At 42.1% G+C, this 22,476-nt stretch overlaps 1 protein-coding gene across 3 annotated transcripts in view; it reads left to right on the top strand.

Moving 5' to 3' along the window:
- The window catches only part of NBAS (NBAS subunit of NRZ tethering complex), a gene marked incomplete at its 5' end in the record, with an annotated part of 354,840 nt that overhangs the window by 278,728 nt on the left and 53,636 nt on the right, over positions 1–22,476 (top strand). For all 3 annotated transcript variants that reach the window (XM_079721535.1, XM_079721536.1, XM_079721537.1), the window contains 3 exons: positions 11,566–11,784; positions 15,471–15,673; positions 17,774–17,863. In XM_079721535.1, the coding sequence (XP_079577661.1) occupies positions 11,566–11,784; positions 15,471–15,673; positions 17,774–17,863 (512 nt within the window). The remainder of the gene's footprint in view (positions 1–11,565; positions 11,785–15,470; positions 15,674–17,773; positions 17,864–22,476) is intronic.

Below are 22,476 nucleotides of genomic sequence, written 5' to 3' on the forward strand. Positions count from 1 at the left end.
CTGTTTTAGGGGTGGAAAAGAGAAGAAGGATACCAGACATAAGTAAAATGCAGGACATAATTAAGTATTTTGCATGTGCATAAGACGTCTGTCTTACCTTTGATAAGTTGGAAAGTTTGTTTGACCCAGATGGACCATGCACTATTCCCAAAGACCATCAGTGGAGTTTGCCTGTGATGTGGAATGCGAGCAAGCCAGTGACTACTGGGAACGGCAGCATGGGTTGGAGAAGGGGAGGGTTTAAGGAGAGGAAGAGAGGTAGCATCTGAGAGTTACCACGCGCCAGGTGCTGTACAGGCATCGTCTCATAAGCTCTGTGCAACAACCACGTGGAGTGGGCGGTGCCACCCTCTTTTGTGGAAAGCTTAGGCTCAGGGGAGTTTAGGGACTTACCCTAGACTGCTAGCAAATATATAAGTGGTGGAGCCAGGATTTGAACCTCATCCTGTCATATTCTGAAACCTTGTTCTAAGCATGCTGTTTGTACAGAAGCTGTAGCTCTACTTTACAGAATCATTTTAGACTTCACTCATTCACTATGCTTGAAATAATCTGACTTAAAGTGATAGCATTACATATCCAGAGGCTAGCAGGGCAGCTCGGGGACCGTCATTAGAAAGACGGAACTGAGGTGCTTCTGGGGGCCAGCAACCTTCAAACGGCTCCATATGTAAAGCGTTGGAAAGGATAAACTGGCATGACCTGGGGATCAGCTTCAGATTTCCAGTACCCCGTAGATGTTACCTGTAAATGCATGCATGGCGCAGAATGGAACTGTGCATTGTGCATGGGGTTAGCGGTGGGTGCGAGCTCAGAGGCTGACGTATTTCTAGGGCAGACGGACCGGTGTGCTCCGTGCTTCACAACCATGGATGGTTTGGTTCTTTCGGGCCATCAGTAACTGGCACACTGGTTACTGCAGCTACTGGGTCATTGTGGTAAGAGTGACAAGGTGGCAACACTGAGAATATGAGTGCAAGGAAGCCATCTCAGTGAGCAAGGCTCCCCACACAGCTGCTGGGTCATGACCTGAAGGCGTGAGCCTGCTCGCCCCGCGCACACGCACACACGTGCTCACCTTAGAATTTCCCACGAGAGGCACCTTTCTGGTTGCGTATCATGATCCATTGTAGAGCAGCCCTGTATGACGGCCACCCCAAAGGTCATTGTCCAGCCTCCCTGTGGCTGCCTTCAGCTGCAGGGCGAGTCCCTGGACCTGTCAGCTGTGGTCAGATTCGGGAGAGGTTTGTTGCCAAGCAGATAACCTATTTTTAACAGGCCCCTTCTGACTGCTTCCTCAAAGAGGGATTGTGGGTATGGCATGCATTCTGAATCTTGTGACCTGTAGAAGAAGCCTAAGAATTAGCCCTTAGATGTCTGTCAGTATCACCCTATAACAGCAAGGGGAACTAATGTTTCCTTCCGAAAGTCTGTCACAGGCATCTAGGCGGCACCTAAATACGGGTGTAGATTACCCATCTCACTCTTCACATCCAGCCTTCCAGCAAGATTCTGTAAGAAGAGGAAGACGATATTTATTGTAATATTACTGTGAATTGTCCTGCAGCTCTGTGAAGTAAATACTTTTACCACCCTTTTAACAGACAAGAAAGTTAAGGCTCAAGGAAGTTAAATCACCGCTCCAGTGTCTTATGAGCTGCAAGTAACCAAGTCAGGATCCATATTCAGGCCCGCTCCCCAAATCTGGCTTCCCACTGCCTCCCTTGCCTGAGGAATTTGGCTGCAAAAGCCCATCTGGGGTGATCGTGATGAGTGGCTTGACTGGCAAGCCGAAAACTCATTCTCTGTTTGTGCTTGGAAGATTATTTCAAATTGACGGAGGTAATAATTTAGTAAGAGAAATTGAAAGGTGGCCAAAGACCATGTTCGCAGTCCAATCATAAGTGATAATGCCTCTGCTCTGAGGAGGAGTCTGGTGGGCGCTGAGCTGCTGTGTGTTTCTGCAGCCCCTGCGGTTGTCTCCATTAATGATGCGCAAGAAGGAACACACAACTCCTTCCTGGGGAGCTTGTGGACTCTAAATTCACAGGGGGTGGACGTCTTGGGGAAGACAGAGGAATAAATCAACAATCTCAGAATAATGTGCAGCAAATACCAAAGTGTATTTTAACATTAAAAAGAAAGCAGAGAGGGACAAGGAGTCTGAAAATCACCTCCCTACTGAAACACTCTTCTTCCTCTGGCTGACTTCGTAGCTGAGTTGTTTGTTGTGTAACCTTGTATCTTCAGTGATGTGGGCTCCCTCTACTCCCCCGTTCTTTGTTCATCCTAGGAGCCCTTCTCTCAGTTAAGTACATTCTAAACTTATAAGCAGATGTATTTTCTAACTGCCATCTTATGAGTACTTTCTCTAGCCTGTGCGGCAAAGGGATTTATAATGAAAAACCATGCCCTCTCCTCTCATCTGGTGCCAAAAGCTTTTTAAGTATCGGTACCCAAAGGAAGATCCCTGCCTAATTGCAGCCATCTCAGGATGCTGGTTGTTTTTGCCTACCTGACAGGGGGAATGCTTCATAGATGGAGATGGTAAACAAATAAATTAGTGGAAGATTCATAATTGATGTGATAGATGGCTTGTAATGTGGTAGCATTAAGGTAGAAATGGTCAATAGTTGAGTTGATGGGACCAGCCAGGAAAGGCCCCATAGTAGAAGAGGTATTAGAGCTGAGTCTTAACAAATGAGGATGTTTGTCATGAGTCCCACAGAGGGAAAGATTAGTAGAGGAGGAGCATTCCAGATAGATTTGGCAGTTGTAAAGGCATGGAATCATCTGGTACCTTCAGTTGACTACAAGACAGGTGATATAAATAGAAGTGTCATGAGGCTGGAGAGGTAAGGAAGGGCTGGGTAATGAATGAAAGCTCTTATATACCTGGCTGAAGGTTTTAGACTATCCTGAGGATGGGTGAAGTAGACATAAATTTTAAGCTGGGTAGTGACATTGTCAGATTCTTACTTTAGAAAGATCACCTTGGTGATGACGGGAGGAAGGAACAGAAAACACACCAGCTTGGACACAGGGAAGCTCCAGTGTGAGGGCCATTGTGGTATTTTGTGGGAGAGAAGATGATGGAGCAAAGAGGCATTGATACCAAACTCACTCGATTTGTGATAATTACTGTAGTGCAAGCATGTGTGCTGTATCTCTGTTTTAATCATGCATTTCTATATACATCCTTTGAGGATACTATTTAACCTTTTGGTCACTGAATCCCCTAGCAAAGTTCCTTAAGCATAGTGTAACCAGTTTTTTGTCCCGCGGACATCATCTGATGAGGGATTTTTCATGCCACCCATACGTGTAGAAGACTGAGGGATTGATGCTACTTATCAAATGATGAAATTTCCATGAGGAGAACAGAGTAAAACAATTTTAAGTTAACATTGGCCCAGGAAAATCTGGGAAATTCCCTACATTAATATTGTGGCCTCTCAACATATTGAATTAAATCTTGATAGATCTTAGACACATTGTGAAGGTCTTTGAATGGTAGCAGGGTGATGAGTAAAGAGGTTTGTAGTTAGACCTTCCTGAGTTCCCATCAAGTTTGACCTTGGAGAAATGACTCTTACCTTCTGAGTTTTCTCCTCTGTATAATGGGGCACAATAATTGCTACAATATAAATATAGGTTAATTTTAGAATGTTTTTAGACACAAATGAAAATCCAATTAAATTAGTTTAACTGAGCAGAAAATTTACTGGCTTATGTAACTCAAAGACCCAGAGGTGGGCCTGACTTAAGGGTTGGCTGACTCAGCAGTGGGTGGTCTTCAGGGAGCCAGTTTCTTTCCATCTCTTTTCTCTGCTGTCTGTGGTTTTAGCGCCACCCTCCAGGCTCTTTGCGTCAGCGCACTGATTTGCGGAAACGGGCTACATTGCTTCCTAGTCTACATCCACCAGATAGGGTGAGAGAACTTCGTGAAGGCACCAAACAGAAAGTCAGAGCTTTTTACTGGTTCGATCACCCCTGAACCGATTCCTGGGGCTCTTGGTATGTCAGATACTGATTACCTTCAACCCATTGTACCTGAACTAACCACTGTGGAGAGAGGCATGAGATCACCATGAATGGTCTGACTCCATCAGGACTAACCCTGAGCAGCCCTGAGTCAGTCCTACACCCACTGCATGGTCAGCTCCTATTAGACAAGGTACTGAGTGGGCGTAAGGGAGACAAGCACAATATCTGGAACACGTACCTTGGATAACTCTTGTGAGGATTAAATAAAATAGCAAGTATAAAGATCTTGGTGTCAGTAGGTACTCAGTACTGGTCAGTTCCCCTTCTGCTTTTCTTCATCCCTCTTTCTGTTTTACTCTTTCCTAGAAGGTAAAACGACATTTGAATTCCATTCAGCCCAATTTCAAACATCTAGCAGTAGTTCAGGTTGATTTTTAATGATACTAAATAGTTGTGAGTGTTGGAATAAGATCTGACTTTTCATATTTACACTTGGCTTTGATATAAATTCAGTAGATCTACTTAAACTGCTCTTAATAATAACAATTTGTGTTGTGTATCCCATGCATACATATGATAGGAAAAGGTTTTTAACCAGAAAATGTGAATGAATGCTTTCGTAGCCACAGTGGGTAGTAGCCTTCATTACTGATTGCAGGAACATTCCATCTCATTTCTAACATTCTTCATGGCCCCCTTCGTTAAGATAAAGGTGACCTTCAAGCTGTTGAAAAACTTGGGGATGTATTACCTCATGTGACTGCTGAGAGTGAATAGTGAAAAAGATAGGACCATTTACACTTTGCTGAAGGATAATAATAGTTCTGTAATTATTGTACAAGGCGAAAGGTAAAGATAAAGTGACCTCTGTGTCTGGCATCATTCTTTTTTTTTTTTTTTTTGCGGTACGCGGGCCTCTCACTGTTGTGGCCTCTCCCGTTGCGGAGCACAGGCTCCGGACGCGCAAGGCTCAGCGGCCATGGCTCACGGACCCAGCCGCTCCGCGGCATGTGGGATCTTCCCGGACCGGGGCACGAACCCGCGTCCCCTGCATCGGCAGGCGGACTCTCAACCACTGCGCCACCAGGGAAGCCCGCATCATTCATTTTTATTCTGTAAGCAACTGATAGGTAAAGCAGAGGAACGAAGTGCAAGGTTGATGTTGTTGTTAAGTATATAATTATGTAATTCAGTGTGACAAGAACTGCATTCTGATGTTTGTGCTTGAATACCTCGTTAACTATATTAAAGCAAAAAGTTTTTAACTTGTCAATTTCATTTTCTGTTGGATAACGTTTAAGGTACTATTTCGTAATATTCTATATTGACAATTTTAAAACAGTACTTTAAATGTTAGACTAAGAACTGAGAGTATAAAAATGAATAAGATATGGGTCCTGCTCTGATGGATCTCTTAATCTAGGAAGGAAAGGAGACCTAGAAATAAAGCATATATATAACATTCAGCGTCAGCAGAGAGATTAACATTATGTTGTCAGTAAAACATAAAGGGATTTCTTTTTTATTGAAGTCAATTAAATCTAACTTAGATAATTTGATACCTTGTTGGTAACCTTGACCTTTGCTGACCCCTACAAGTCATCCTGTCATCACTGGAGCAGATATTCAGGTGCTTTACAAACTATGAGTTACAGTCCATTAGTGGATCCTGTAATTAGAGTGTTGTGATCAGCATTAAAATCAAACAAGAGGGCTTCCCTGGTGGCGCAGTGGTTGCGAGTCCGCCTGCCGATGCAGGGGATGTGGGTTCGTGCCCCGGTCTGGGAAGATCCCACATGCCGCGGAGCGGCTGGGCCCGTGAGCCATGGCCGCTGAGCCTGCGCATCCGGAGCCTGTGCTCCGCAACGGGAGAGGCCACAGCAGTGAGAAGCCCGCGTACCGCAAAAAAAAAAAAAAAAAAAAAAAAAAAAATCAAACAAGAAAGAACACTAGATGGTAGATTAATATCAGATACCAGATTGTACCTCACCACAGTCGGGGTTATATTGTTTCATGAAACTTTGGTTGGCTTTTAATATATGCATACATCTCAATGCATATATATTGTGATACTGAGTTTTGATATACAATGTGTTTCTTACTATGGGTCTTGGGCAGAAATGTTTGGGAGCTGCTCGGTCAACTGACAGGTGCCCGGCTGCACGTGTGTCACTTGGGCAGCCAGCACAGGATAGCATATGTGTCTTTTGGTTCTTCTTTGTTTATCATTTAAATCCCAAACTGCCTTCTTCTTTTTTGTTTTTTTAATTTAATTTTTTTTTATATTGGGGTATAGTTGATTTACAATGTTGTGTTAGTTTCAGGTGTACAGCAATGTAATTCAGTTATACATGTACGTGTATCCATTCTTTTTCAGATTCTTTTCCCATATAGGTTATTACAGAGTATTGAGTAGAGTTCCCTGTACTATACAGTAGGGCCTTGTTGATTATCTATTTTATATAGAGTAGTGTGTATATGTCAATCCCAACCTCCTAATTTATCCCTGCCCCCCACGTTTCCCCTGTGGTAACCAGAAGTTTGTTTTCAAAGTCTGTGAGTCTGTTTCTGTTTGTAAATAAGTTCATTTCTATCATATTTTAGACTCCACATATAAGTGATATCATATGATATTTGTCTTTCTATGTCCGACTTACTTCACTTAGTATGATAATCTCTAGGTGCATCCATGTAAAAACTGCCTTTTTCTTTCATCACTCCCGCAACCTGTCTAGACACTTGCAGTGACGTTCTAACCTAATTGTCCCTCAGCCTCCAGTCCTGGGAGCTATCTCCAGCCACATCCCACATTCACCACCAGCCACCTGGAATTAACCAGGAGAAGCCTGTGCAAAATACAGGTTTCTTTCCACCAATGCCAGTGCCTTCCCCAGCCTCACAGAGAGTCAGTGGGTATAAGGAGGGCTCAGGAATTTGCTTTTTTAAAGTAGCGCTCAGTTGAATTCAATATAAGTGGTCTAAAAATCACACTTCAGGGAAACAGTGCTCCAAAGCAGTGGACTTAACTTTTTACTCATGGACCTAAGAGAATTTAAAATAACCTGGTTATCCTCTCACACACTTGATGGCTTAGTCTGTTCTAGCTCTATAACAAAATGCCATAGACTGGGTAGCTTATAAACAACAGAAATTTATTGCTTTCAGTTCTGGAGGCTGGAAGTCCAAGATAAAGGTACCAGCGTGGTCGAGTTCTGGTGAGAGCCCTTTTTGTAGGCACCTTCTCACTGTGTCCTCGCATGGCCAAAGGGGATAGGGATCTTTCTGGAGCCTCTTGTACAAGGCACTAATTTCATTAATAAGGGCTCCACCCTCGTGACTTACGTACCTCCCACAGTCCCCACCCATGCATACCATCACCTCTGGGGTTAGGATTTCAATGTATGAATTTTGAGGGTTACAAACATGGGGGTTCAAGTCCCAATCTGGGTTTTAGCTGGGTTCGAGTCCCGGCCCATAAGTTCAAGTCCCAATCTGAGTTGTGAGGTTTCAATAGGGCTCTAAGATTATTTTTTAAAAATTACTCTGTATTGAGTTATTGTTTCAATTATTGCCGTATATACTAGAACAACATAGATATGTTAACTTTTGATAAATAAGCATTAATTATGAAAAAATTGCATTTAAAATGTACCTCTTAATGAGATGGGTAGGGCTTTAAACGTTGTTTCTAATTAGTTTATGTGCCCATGGCTGACTCTTACTATTGCTAGATTGATATTGCATTCAACATCAGTTCTTTGCATTTTACATTTTTATAGGTATGAATATTTTGAAACTTTGTTCACAGTGGGTGGGCAAGGAGTTTTGTCATAGCGGTGCCACTCAATTCTTTGAATGCCCTCAAGGTTATCAGCCAAAAATCGCATAGCAATCTATTGTTAAAAATCATTTGTAATGATTTATCAACTGACAATTCAATTAGATCCTTCATAAATTTATTTGAAAGCAAAGAATTGAAAACCTTCTGACATTCAAAAAGAAATGTGTTATCCAGACGTTGGAGTCCTGTCACACACCAGGACTTGAATTGTCCCTTCGTTTGGTGTTCTGGAGCTTTTTAGACTCCAGGACAGTGTATCAGAGTCTGATTCGAGAAGGATGCAGGGCATGTCTTTCTTGTGTAAGTAGAGGAAGGCCTGCGGTAAAAGAGAATAGGCCCGACACTCTGACCTCCAGCACGTTCTCAAGGCCAGTCTTAGGAAAGAGTATTTAGAGAAAGTAAAAGTTTAGGAACTGATTCCCTTAAAATTATCTGAACCTGTGTACCCTTAAAAGGCTTTGTGACTGGGGCACACATACCCCAGTTTGAAGACCACTGGCCTGAAGGAAAATGTAAGTTTCCCAACGTGGCACCTGTGGTGACCCTAGCCCTCCTTTGTGTCCTTTCTCTGCAGGACAGTCTCCTGCCTGAACACAGACAGACTTTCCACTTTACGCCAAGGGCTCTCCCTTACCCCTAGAGCTGTGATTTTCCATGGAAGTGAGATTGAAGGAAGAAGAGTGTCCATGCCACTTCTCCCCTGTATGTTGAGCAGAGTTGTTTAGTAATTTAGTAGCTATTTTCTGTTTGTCTCCAATGTGCTAGACATTGTATTAGGTGCTAGGGATACAGAGATTTAAAAAGCACAGTTTCTACCCTGCAGGATCACATTGTTTAGTCAGGGAGATGTACAGATAACCAGCCGATTTTAACACAGTGTAATGCCTTCTTTGATACAGGTAAGCTTTAAAAGGAACACGTAGCAGGAGGAGATGATGTTAGGGACGGCGTCGCAAAGGAGTGAACCCTGAGCTGCTTCTGGAAGGACAGACAAAGGCAGGCTTGAGAAAGGATGACAGTTTTTTCTCAGATACCTTAAGACTGGTTTTTATATCTCTTAAAGGACTGTAAGAACTAGCCAGCCAACCAACCAAGAGAATATGTAACAGAGACTGTATGTGCCCTGCAAAGCCTAACATTTTTCTATCTGGCCCTTTCCACCCCTGCTCTGTCTAAAGTGCTCACTAGTGGTTATACATACGTCATAAGCTTTCCTACTTCAGCAGCTCTGCTTCTGCTATTCTGTCTTTTTGAAATGTTGTCATTCATCCGTTCATTCCTTTATACTTTGAACAAATTTGTTTTGTATGAGCCACCATTCTGAGTTCTGGGAAGACAGCAGTGACAGACTGTAAGCAAATAGAAACACAGCATGCCAGTTGTGAAGAAAAAATAACGCAGGGGAAGGAGAAAGAGGCCAAGTGAGGACGGAGGACGTGGCAGCTCTCACTCGGTAGTCAGGGAGGCCTCGGAGAAGGCGGTGTTTGTGCCGAGTCCTGAGGGAAGCACAGGAATGAGCCCTGAGGATACCTGGGAGGAGAACATTTCAGGCAGAGGGACCAACAAGTGGAAAGGCTCTGCGGGCCTGCAGGGAGCTGAGTGTCCTAGGAGTGGGCTGAGACTGGGAGAGAGGGGATATAGGCTTAGAGAGGTGGGCTGAGGTGAAGGGCAAATCATGTGGAGCCTAGTAGGGCTTTGCAGCCTTGATTTTATTCATGCTGTGTCAGAGCCTGTGACGAGGCAGACGTGACCGAGTGGCATCTGTGTGACGCGCAGTGAAGGGGAGCCCTGGCTTGGTAACCACGGGATCTGAATTCCGACTTTTACTCTCCTCACTCTCATAATGAACCCAAACATACCACCCAGCCTCCCTGGGGCTCGGTCTTTCCATCCACATAATGGGGGCATAGGGAGGTCTGTTGAACTAAACACAAGTTCTCGTGTCTTGTATTTCTCAGTTGCAGAAAGGAGTTCGCAGTTTATTTAGGGGAAGAGATAGTAATGTGACTAATACTTGCCAGTCAGTGGTAGCTTCTGATTTTGTTTCATGTCATGGGTGCTGGGAGGCAGCCGTCAGATAAGGAGTGGGGGCCACAGAACTTGTTTGGAAGCTGCATTTGCAAAGCAAATACTTACTTACAATTCAGTGAAAACAGTGCTTTCCTAAAGATCCTTTTACCAATATGTATATGAGATTAAGAAAATGCCATCTCTTATGAAACATTAATCTTGCGTGGAATGACTTGGAGGGAGCTGATGGGAAATGGAGTCTAGGGGAGGTTTGCCATGTGTTCATTGGTATGGCCACTGGTGCTGTGTCTTTACGCCTGTGCCTACTTTTCAGAATACCCAGAGACGGACCGTGACTGATTTTAAGAAGTAATAGGAAAGATAACATTTTGTCCTAGGACTCTTTATCTGCTGTTGTTGTTGTTGTTTTTAAATCAACACAAAGCCCTTTTAAGGCTCTAGTACAAGTCTGCTTGAGTAGTTGACAAGAGACTGAATTCCAGGGTCCAGAGCAGCGCAAATCAGCAGGGCCTAAAGAGGCCCCAGAATGGCTCAGAGGTATGTGGTGCCTCCATCAAAATGGGTTAAGTTTAAACTTAACTTTGCATTCTTGAGGCCAAGTGAACTTAACATATTAAATATTAGAAAAATATAACCCTTGCATACCTATCACAGTGGCCGTCACATATCAGAATTCAGTAAGCAGTTGGTGAGTAAATGAGCGAATACAACATTATTATAGAAAATTTGGACAGTTGAGAAGCACAGAATTGCTCATGATCCCAACACTTTAACATAATGGTCACCAGTAGAGTGAGTGAGTGTGTGTGTGTGTGTGTGTGTGTGTGTGTGTGTATTCAGCCACATGCACAGTTCAGATTTTAATGTAAGCATGGTATAAATAGTTTTATGATTTCTGATTCCTAAAATTGAATATTTTATGATAACCATTTCCAAACGGCTATACTGTTTTTATAATTCTAATTTTAATGGCTGCATAATGTTCTACCTAGTAATTTATCATAAGCTAGTTACCATATCTCATATTATCAGACAATTAGATTGCTTTTGAAGTTTTATTTTTATGTTCTTATTCCAGTTAAAATCTTCATTCCTATACTGTTTTCTTCTTTTGAATTATTTCCTTGTAATAAATGATCAGAACTGGTTGTAGAATTGACTCCGCATTTTTTCACTGTAGCCAGTAATCTATTTGACTTTTAGTTTCATCATGACACCACCTGCTTCGGGGTATTAGCATTTAAAAAACTGTATTTGCGGGCTTCCCTGGTGGCGCAGTGGTTGAGAGTCTGCCTGCCGATGCAGGGGATGTGGGTTCGTGCCCTGGTCTGGGAAGATCCCACATGTCGCGGAGTGGCTGGGCCCGTGAGCCGTGGCCGCTGAGCCTGCGCGTCCGGAGCCTGTGCTCCGCAACGGGAGAGGCCACAACAGTGAGAGGCCCGCGTACCACAAAAAAAAAAAAAAAAAAAAAAAACTGTATTTGCTCATTTAATAGTGCAAGTGGTACCTCCCTATTTTTGTTTTCTTCATGGAAGTAAAACCAGTATAGCAAAAGTCCTATTCACTAAAGTTGTATGTATTAAAATTTTACTTTTCTCTCTACCACATTAATATCTTTAAAATATGCCATGTGTAATAATGTAGGGTGATTTGTCTCACTTTTGTTCCATTCCTGTTTTTCTTGTTTGTTTGTTTGTTTGTTAAAGCTATCTGTGGAAGCACGTAAAGAAATGACTGGAAAGGCTATTAAGACAGTCAAACATTTTATTGAGAAGCCAAGGAAGAGCAACTCAGAAGAAGACATTCAAGAGGCTAGTGATTCTAAGATGACCTACGCAGATGCCTTGAATCATCTGCAGAAGTCCCTGGCTCACCTGGAAACCCTCAACCACAGCTTCATCGTTTCTCTGAAGAATAGTGAGCAGGTAATGAAATTCAGACTTCTTCTATGTGCTCACTCACTCAGATAATATCAGTGTATTCTTTCATTTATCCTTTAAAGCTATATTCGTAGTTTTGATAGGGTTTTCAATCTTGCAGACTTTTTTTTCAATAGCCATTTTTTTTTATTGAGGTGTAGTTAATTTACACTGTTGGGTTAGTTTCAGGTGTACAGCAAAGTGATTCAGTTTTGTTTATATATATATATATATATATATATATATATATATATATATATATATATACACACACACACACACTCACACGCGTATGTGTGTGTGTGTGTATCCTTTTTTCAGATTCTTTTCCATTATAGGTTATTACGGGACATTGAATAGAGTTCCCTGTGCTATACAGTAGGTCCTTGTTATTGATCTGTTTTATACACAGTAGTGTGTATATGTTCATCTTAAACTCCTAATTATTCCCCCTCCTCCAAATCTTGCAGACAATGGTCTTACATCTTTACCCTTTAACCTCTTCATTATCTCTTGATTGTCAATTCAGTTTTCGCTTCTTTACAGAGGATTTTAGGCCACTTAGCACAATTGATAACTTGGGGAGGAAGGAGGTGAGGAGGTGAGAGTGGCGGGAGACGGAGGGCCAGGATGGGTTCCTGGGGAGAGAAAGTGGTCGCGAAAGCTGAGAAATGATGAAGACTGTGGTTCTCAAGCTCTGCTTCTAGCTGGCAGATGTTTTGCTGTCCAATTGAATAATGATATATTTTTTTCCCCTTAATCTTCAGAAAAATTCAGAAATAGCCATCCATGCCTGCTTCAGCAGTTTAAAAAAATTATATGTACTCATCCTGTTTTTATGTTGCATTTTCCAGTATAACTTCATTATTGATATGACTTTTTTGGCTAATAAAGTTATTCCTAGTTGGTTTCTTGTTGAGACCCTCATGGTGTCTCAGAAAGCACCCCATGAGGGTCCGGAGCCCCTGCCATGATGCGGTTTGGGGACCAGGGTGTTGGGACTACATGTGGAAACCCTTTGTAGCCTTTGGAGCTTTTCTTCTGTATTGTCACAGTCATGGAAAGTTTAGTATTCTTTTCCATAACTTAAAAGTTGACAAATCAATAAGTAAATGATTTTTATCTAGGTGAAAACTGTTTAGGTATATTAAAAAAATTCCGTTTGCCCTTAAATGCTATGGTGAATGAACCTATAAGTGGCCACTAACCTCCTCTTTTATTTTTCTTAAACCTTACAAGTTTATTGAATTGTATTCTTGGCTTGTAAAAAATATTCCTGGGGCTTCCCTGGTGGCGCAGTGGTTGAGAGTCTGCCTGCCGATGCAGGGGACACGGGTTTGTGCCCTGGTCCGGGAAGATCCCACATGCCGCGGAGCGGCTGGGCCCGTGAGCCATGGCTGCTGAGCCTGCACGTCCGGAGCCTGTGCTCCGCAACGGGAGAGGCCACAACAGTGAGAGGCCCACGTACCGCACCAAAAAAAAAAAAAAAATATATATATATATATATATATATATATATATATATTGCTGAGCAGAAAGATCAGTCAGTGGAGAGGAGTCCAGATAATGAACAAATGGAAGACTTCAAAATATGTATGAGACACAGAAATGTAAGCCCCTCATGCAAAAGATAATGGGAAGAATTCAAAAGTCTGATAGCACTTTTATCTCATTCTGTACTTTACAACGCCTGTTAGGCTATCTAATGAATAATATTAAATAATGGTATGAGCAATATAGAAGCCTTTGCAGGGAGCAGATTGGCTTTACCAATCTTGATTTTATCCTGTTGATATTTAGAGTTCTATAATCAATAATTATAAGAACTAGGGTAAAATTTGGATCTTCAGGTAAAAGTGATTTATACTTACTGGTATAAAACTTTTAAAATACATATTCATTTTTCTAATCAAGTATTCTATATTCATATCCGGAGAATTGTCATTACTCTCCTTGGAATAAGTATTGTCTTTCAGTGGCTAGAGTAGTGTATATGGGGCCAAGGGAGTTATTAACAAAATCAGCCATTTGCTTCAGCTAGATTTAAAGGTACCAAATAGCTACTTGCAAATGTTAGGCCATGGATGGTCCGTAATAGGAGCCTCTTCTGATTCCTAAATTGAACATTACATGATTTTGTTAAGGCGCCTTTCAGAGCAAACGCTGGAAGTAACTTCAGCCTCATATATTTGTCCCTTTTAAGTTCAGGCCTTGATTTTAACCTCTTTCTATATACTGCATGAAAGAACATCTTATATACTCAAGAAGGTTAGTGCAATTTCAGTTACAGGCCATTGGGGCCTCAGTTTCCTCTTGTCTCAGTAGGGATACTAGTAATTGCCCTGCCTAACTCACAGACTTTTTTTTTTAAATAGGAAGTTTAAAAAACAATGGGGAGAATAGTAAAATGAAATCTCCTGTGCCCAACTCCCAGCTTCCACAATTATCAAAATGTGACCAATCTTATTTCACACCTACCCTTACTACACTCCTGTGGATCATTTTAAAGAAAAACCCCATCATCTTTTCATTTTATCCACAAATCCTTCCATACCTATTTCTAAAAGATATGTTTAAACTTAACCACTACAGCATTACCAGTAAAAAAGGTAATAGTAATTCTTCAGTATCATCAAATGTCCAGTTAATGTTTAGATTTCCACATGGTTGTTTTGAAAGACAAAGCAGTTATATGGAGAATTACTTGTGAAAGTTGGAAAGTGTTACTAAATCAAGTGGCCATATTTGGTATGCTGAACAGTGGTAGCTGGTGTCCTGTGTCTTAAATTATTTGTTGTCATGTTAGTTTGTACAGTATTACCAAAGAGGGGCAGGCCGTGTGGAGTGGGAGAGTGCAGTGGGGAAAGTCGAACTCGGGTTCTAATCCTAAGATCCATTAATGGCTGGCTGTGTGACTTTGGACACGTTACTTAACATCTTTGGTCTTCTCTTTCCCTTTTGGTAAAGTGGAGCTAATTAAAAAACTCCTTGTGGGATAATGATAAACATTAAATTAGATGGCATATGTACAATACCTGGGTTTACATAGTTGATGCTTAATAGATTATAACTGTTATGTGGTTATAGCACAATAATAATAATAGAGAAATTTGCCCTTAATGAACATTACTTTGTGCCTAACATTGTGCTAAAGGACTGATTTTTTTTTTTTTTTTTTTTTTTTTTTTTTTTTTGCGGTACGCGGGCCTCTCACTGTTGTGGCCTCTCCCGTTGCGGAGCGCAGTCTCCGGACGCACAGGCTTAGTGGCCATGGCTCACGGGCCCAGCCGCTCCGCGGCATGTGGGATCTTCCCAGACCGGGGCACGAACCCATGTCCCCTGCATCGGCAGGCGGACTCTCAACCACTGCGCCACCAGGGAAGCCCAAGGACTGATTTTTATATTATTGAATGTTTATGACATCCTCTGTTCATAAGAAGTGATTGTCCTCATCCTCGTTTTATAGATACTGGAAATTTGAGATCACAATGGCTTACTAATTAAAGCGAGGATTGCACTCAAGTCTGGGTGGCCCTGGAGACCAAGCTGTTAACAACCCCTGCGTATTCCTCCACGTGGTGTTTGTGGTCATAGTGTATTTGGTTTGAGAGCTTCTAAGTATATTTCACTCCGTCCATGTAGACATGTAATTCCTAGTTGATATTTACATGTTGAATTCCATATGTTTGCAGGAAACGCTGCAGAAATATAGTTACCTCTATGATCTGTCTCGGTCAGAAAAAGGGAAAGTTCAGGATCAAGCCGTGGCCATGTGTTTAGACGGTCAGCCTCTAAGAATGATTCAACAGCTGCTAGAGGTGGCTGTTGGCCCTCTTGACATCTCACCTAAGGATATAGTACACAGTGCAATAACAAAAATCATCTCTGCATTGAGGTAAGCTATAAAATAGTCATTGAGGAAAACCTGAGCTGATATTTTGCCAGTAATGTGCTTGTTTCACGGTTGTTAGAAAGGTAAAATATCATCATGTATGTAGGAGCATTTTATAAAGTATGATGTACTTCATAAAAAGTGAGAGATTATGATTAGACTTCTCAGTCTCATGTCTTAAAGTATCTTGTGAATGGAGAACCATGGCAATGTTCTGTCATTGGTCCTGTGTGTAACATGTCAAGAAGCTAGCTAACTTCTGGGTAGACCCTTTCTCGCACCCAGATAATTCTTGAAATAAGGGAAAGGCCAAAATGGCATGTGAAGCAGGTTGTTAAATGTCAGACTGTCATGTGACTTCAGCGTGGATTTTCAGAGCTTGTCTCTTCTAATTCCCCTTCTTTGTAGCAGTGGGAAACCAGTTCCCAGAAGTTTCTTTTGAAGTACACAAGGCAAAGTTAATCGTATACTGAAGAAGTTGGACACGTGTTAAGTATCTTAGGACATTATTTACCTGCAATTAATGGCATAAAACTGACAACTGAGAAATTCTAGCTTTCTGTCGATAGGCTGGTATCTTTGTAGGAAAACATCCAAGGGGATTAGGAAAGAGGGAAAGTTGAGCTAAGAAAATAATGAGGCATCAAGTGCTTTCTGTGAATAATGCAGTTAGCCTAAAAGATTTAGTTGTGTTTAACTTATTCTTCTTTTAAGCGTTCTTTGTAATTCTGTGTTGCTCTCGAGGAACTTTTTGATTAAATGCGTGTCAGTTTTCAGCAGCTGAACTGAAATCAAATGAGCCTTCATCAGTTTAATTACCCAGCTTCATCCAGTTTTCACCTTAATGCTCTGAGGTATCTGGTAATTTTATATACAGGGAGAGAAATAAAATAGTGTAACACTTTTTAGAAATCGCAAATATGAAATGAATAAAGCTTTATTCTATTACGAGCTTATTATGTTTTGGTGGTGGTTGTGATTATAAGAGCCACTTTCCTCTTTCAAATGATGACAGATAATTGCCATGTTTTGTACCTTTTTGATTCAGTTCTTTTATTATTTCTTAAATCAAGGCTTAGATGAAGCTCACAAAAACAAAAATTTGAAAAATTACTGCTTTGTATATAATTTAGTTTATTTTTCAAAAGTTGTACATTTTCATGTAATTAAAACATTTATAAAATTCTGACGTAAATTATACTCCTTTCTTTTTCCCTGTGCCCAGTTCTACTACTGAAGATTTTGTTCTGATCTAATAAATGTTAGACTTAGTGCACAGAAGACATTCAATAAAAATGAATTAAATCTTTCAGTAGTGAGAGGAAGGGGAAGTTCCGTTCCCCTACATCTTTTTCAAAGGAAAACAAATTGCTATTGCCTATGTCCATAACATTTACCTTTTAGAAAGTTAGTGAAATTTAGTAGGCATAAAATGACAAAGGGATGAACATACTGAATCCAGCAGTTGGTTTAAATCATATAACTTAAACTATTCAAAAACTCATCTAAAACTTCTCTTTCCTCTGTTACGTTTTCAGAATTCAGTAGAGTTCCAGACACTTGCATTTGTAGAATAGGCATAATAGGGCCTGTCTCATGGGCTTTTTGGATTATTATATGTCAGGTTGTATGTGAAGCACTTAGCAGTGCCTGCTACCTAGTAAGTACCGTGTAAATATTAGTGTTTTGAGAAAAAGGCCAACTAGAGAATTTAGATTATTATATGCTTAATGCTTAAAATAGCTCATATTTTTAATGCCCGTTGAGTATATCTTTGAATTTTTGGATGACAGAATGCAAATAGATTTTCTTACTCTCCTTTTCCTTTTTTTTCCCCCTTTTCCTCTACTCTCTTGGTAGGAAAACAAACCTGTATTAGACTGTGAGCTCCTTCAGGGCAGAGGTTTCATCTCCACCTCCTTAGCACACAGTATAGGATTTGGTACCCTTGTGGGCTGCATATACCACGAACGGCTATGAGCTGGCGGTATATGCTGTGCCGAGATCCAGCTGGATTCATCCGAGTGTAAATGCCCCACTTGTTTCTGAGGCTTGAGCCATCCTGTTCTGATTCCGTTCCTCTCTCTGACTCTCCCTTCGCAGTGGAGGCAGTGCTGACCTCGGGGAGCCGGCGGACCCTCTCCGCGTCCTGGAAGGGGTTGTTGCAGCCGTCCACGCCAGTGTCGACGAAGGGTAAGGCTGGAGCAGTTTGTGGGTCTCACTGAATGGCGTTCCTCGGAGTCCTAGCATTACTTTTATTATCCATGTTTATGAAGCTTCCGTGACTAAGCATCTTTTCTAGGCGGTTCTGAAGGAAGAGCTGAGGAGTTTCTGGAGATGCGCTTTCCCAGCTGTACTCTTAGCCCATCAGCTCCCACAGGACCCTCTCCTTCTCTCCCGGGCCTTGCTGGCCTCAGAGAGTGTGTTCTCTTCCCACCTCCTTCTGAGGGCGGCCAGGGAGAGGGAACTGCTCTGCTTCTTAGGAGAGCAGGGGTTGACGTCTCCAGGAGGTTAACTGTACCGATTAAGTATGGAAACTCCTAGAGTGTATATGTTATTTTTTAAAACCTTTATATATGTTAAGTCTGTGCTGTCTGAGGACTGAGAGTGTAGAGGCCTTATAAGTCTAGGAATGTGTGTGTCTGCAAACCATTTTAAGAAAGAATCTTTCATTCAGGTGCACTGATGGTAGTAGTAGGCATAACAGCAACAGCAGAATGGCAGTTATATATTTCCCAGAGTTGACGAAGATCCTTCCTATGTCTGATACCCATGGCAACCCTGTAAGGACTCACCCTAATTTTCTTTGATACAATAATAATGAAGCGTATTTGAGAAACCCCCTCATAGTTCATTCAGTAATATTGTTTTTATTTTCATATTGCCTTCCAGTTATTGTTCAGGTACAGATACATTTTTACACGATTTCGATCAAAACGTATGAACACTTCTCTCTTCTGTTTTAGTTACTTGCTATTGGAACTCTTTCCAATGATCTTTGTAGATGTAGTGGTTACGATTTTTGACGCCTGCATATGTGCTGCCATTGTCAGATGAGGAGAGAAAGTCTGGGAGAGAGGAGTTGACTTGCCCGGAGTCAGAGGCCTAGGAAATAGAGCCAGGAGTCCGGTCTGTCCCTGCGTGATTTAGGGCTCAGATGCCTTTATAGAATGTCTCCACACATCGCTCTGGGCCCGCGGTTTGAGTGAAAGAACATAGGATAAGCCATATGGCTGGGTCTGGCAAACATGGCCAGCAGGGCCCTCGACCTACTGTGCCTTTTACTTTGCACGTTTTTTTCCTAAACTCCCTTGCTTGTGGGTCTTCAAATGGTGAGGAAGCCACAGCTGTGGCTAACGTGGGCTTCTTATTCTAAAAAGAAATGTCACTGTTCTGCACGTTGAGTGTGTGTCGTGTTCCGTGCTTGGTCACGAACAGTTAGTTCTGGGTAGGAGGAGCTCCGAGTCTCACAGGGGAGACCAGCTTGCCTGGCCTCCCAGTTACCACGCAGTAGAGTGGTCAGCGCTGTGCAGAAAGCAAGGTGGAGGGGGTGGCTTCTTCTGCCCTGGGAAGTTAGGGCAGCATCCACACGGGGCGGCACTGGAGCTGGTCTGTGACATCTGAGTCTGCGAGAAGGAGGACGTGTAGTCCAGGCTGGGCACACTGCTTCAACAGGGCAGGAGCAGCACATAGCAGGGTAGGCAGAGGTGCTGCGTGGGAAACCCTCAGCCATTCTCTAGAGGGTGCATTGAGCGGCTGCTGTTCCAGTCACAGCCCATCAGTCAGTTCTCAGCTCACCGCTCCCCTGTGAGCTGTCGCACGGTGGCTGTCAGGTACCCGGACCTGGATCTGGGCCCCATGTGATGAGTGGGATCGTCACAGGCACTGCTTTAACCTCTTCCACTGGGGTCTCTCAGTCTCGTCCCACTGGGAACATCTCAAAAAATGAGAAGGCAGGGCTTCCCTGGTGGCGCAGTGGTTGAGAGTCCGCCTGCCGATGCAGGGGACACGGGTTCGTGCCCCGGTCCGGGAAGATCCCACATGCCGCGGAGCGGCTGGGCCCGTGAGCCATGGCTGCTGAGCCTGCGCGTCCGGAGCCTGTGCTCCGCAACGGGAGAGGCCACAACAGTGAGAGGCCTGCGTACCGCAAAAAAAAAAAAAAAAAAAAAAAAATTAGAAGACAGTGTTTTTCTTAGTGAATTTCCATCCAGATATACAGAAGAATCCAACTTGGGTCACTTGAACACAGACTTTTTTTAAACTTCGATTTCCGAAGAGGAAGACATCAGGGAATGGAGAATCAGAACGAGATCTTACTTTTCATCCCAGAGACACAGAATAACAAAGGCTCCTTAACAACAACAAAAAACTTAAGTGAACTTTTTTTTTTCGCTTAAAAAAGAAAAAGAGGAAGACAGACAAAGTCATAACTTTTATTCCTGGCAAGTGTTCTGTGAATGTGGACAGTTAAACCTGACACCCTTGGATTCAGTTCTCCTCCCTGAGAGCGTGTCCACCAGAGTCACAGGGGGGAGTCGCTCTGTCTTTTCTAGGTAGTTCCCGGGGAGCGGGATCTTCATAGTGACATGGGGATTTAAACTCTCTTAAAGTAATGCTCCAGGATTGGCAGATACAAGCTATTATGTGTAAAATAGGTAAACAACAAGGTCCTACTGTATAGCACAGGGAACTATATTCAATGTCCTGTGATGAATCTGAAAAAGAACATATGAATGTATGTATAACTGAATCACTTTGCTGTACACCTGAAACTAACACAACATTGTAAATCAACTATATTTCAATTAAAAAAATCAAATAAATAAAGTTAGAGTAACGCTCTTGGGTCACTCGCTCATTACTTGGTCTGACATGACTGACTAATCCTCTAGGAGGCCACGCCAGGCGTGTATGCCCCTAACCCTCCCTCAGTCCCAGCCCTGTAATGTGAACAGCCATTGCCCACTATGGCATCTGTTTAAACGGCAAATCATCTCTCTTCATATACATTGTCAGCTGTCACAAACACACACGTTCACACACACACACACACACACACACACACATATCCATATGCTCTTAGGTGAGGCATACACCATCCCATAATATTCCTGGCAGAGAGATTGAAAAGTCAGAATTATGGTGTGTGTATTAATGGGTACCACCAAGAGTTCAGTTTTGTGTTTAATTTTTAGACAGTTTATGCCTTCATCAGCATGTCCTCCTTTGACTTTTTATATTGGTACAGATATCATCTACCTTTTAACTGCAGCTCCCGCCTCTCCCGTGAAGCCCCCTTTCCGTCTTCTTCTACTTGTGCTAAGGGTAAACGACGTAAAACCACAACACCCGGGCAGGTACCAGTGCAGCCAGCAGCCACCTGTCCAGGCAGACTTCCTTTTAAGTTTAGCCACATTCTTGCTTCTAGATATCAGGGTTAAGTCTTCTAGGGATTTGAAATAGTGTCAAAAACCTTTTTTTAAAAAAATATCTTTATGGAGTATAATTGCTTTACAATGTTGTGTTACTTTCTGCTGTATAACAAAGTGAATCAGCTATACATAAACATATAACCCCATATCCCCTCCCTCTTGCGTCTCCCTCCCACCCTCCCTATCCCACCCCTCTAGGTGGTCACAAAGCACCGAGCTGATCTCCCTGTCCTATGCAGCTGCTTCCCACTAGTTAGCTATTCTACATTTGGTAGTGTGTATATGTCAGTGCTACTCTCTCACTTCGTCCCAGTTTACCCTTCCCCCTCCCTGTGTCCTCAAGTCCATTCTCTACATCTGCATCTTTATTCCTGTCCTGCCCCTAGGTTCATCAGAACCTTTTTTCTTTTTTTTAGATTCCATATATATGCGTTAGCATACAGTATTTGTTTTTCTCTTTCTGACTTACTTCACTCTGTGTGACAGACTCTAGGTCCATCCAACTCACTACAAATAGCTCAATTTCATTTGTTTTTATGGCTGAGTAATATTCCATTTGTATATATGTGTCACATCTTCTTTATCCATTCATCTGTCGGTGGACACTTAGGTTGCTTTCATGTCCTGGTTATTGTAAATACTGCTGCAATGAACATTGTGGTACATGACTCTTCTTGAATTATGGTTTTCTCAGGGTATATGCCCAGTAGTGGGATTGCTGGGTCATATGGTAGTTCTATTTTTAGTTTTTCAAGGAACCTCTATACTGTTCTCCATAGTGGCTGTATCAATTTACATTCCCACCAACAGTGCAGGAGGGTTCCCTTTTCTCCACACCCTCTCCAGCATTTGTTGTTTGTAGATTTTCTGATGATGCCCATTCTAACCGGTATGAGGTGATACCTCATTGTAGTTTTGATTTGCGTTTTTCTAATATTTAGTGGTGATGAGCAGCTTTTCATGTGCCTCTTGGCCATCTGTATGTCTTCTTTAGAGAAATGTCTATTTAGGTCTTCTGCCCATTTCTGGATTGGGTTGTTTGTTTTTTTAATATTGAGATGCATGAGCTGCTTGTATATTTTGGAGATTAATCCTTTGTCAGTTGCTTCATTTGCAAATATTTTCTCCCAATCTGAGGGTTGTCTTTTTGTCTTGTTTATGGGTTCCTTTGCTATGCAAAAGCTTTTAAGTTTCACAGGGTCCCGTTTGATTTTGTTTTTATTTCCATTACTCTAGGAGGTGGGTCAGAAAGGATCTTGCTGTGATTTATGTCATAGAGTGTTCTGCCTATGTTTTCCTCTAAGAGTTTTATAGTGTCTGGCCTTACATTTAGGTCTTTAATCCATTTTGAGCTTATTTTTGTGTATGGTGTTA

This window comes from Hyperoodon ampullatus (assembly GCF_949752795.1).
Source record: "Hyperoodon ampullatus genome assembly, chromosome: 15".
NCBI lineage: Eukaryota > Metazoa > Chordata > Mammalia > Artiodactyla > Ziphiidae > Hyperoodon > Hyperoodon ampullatus.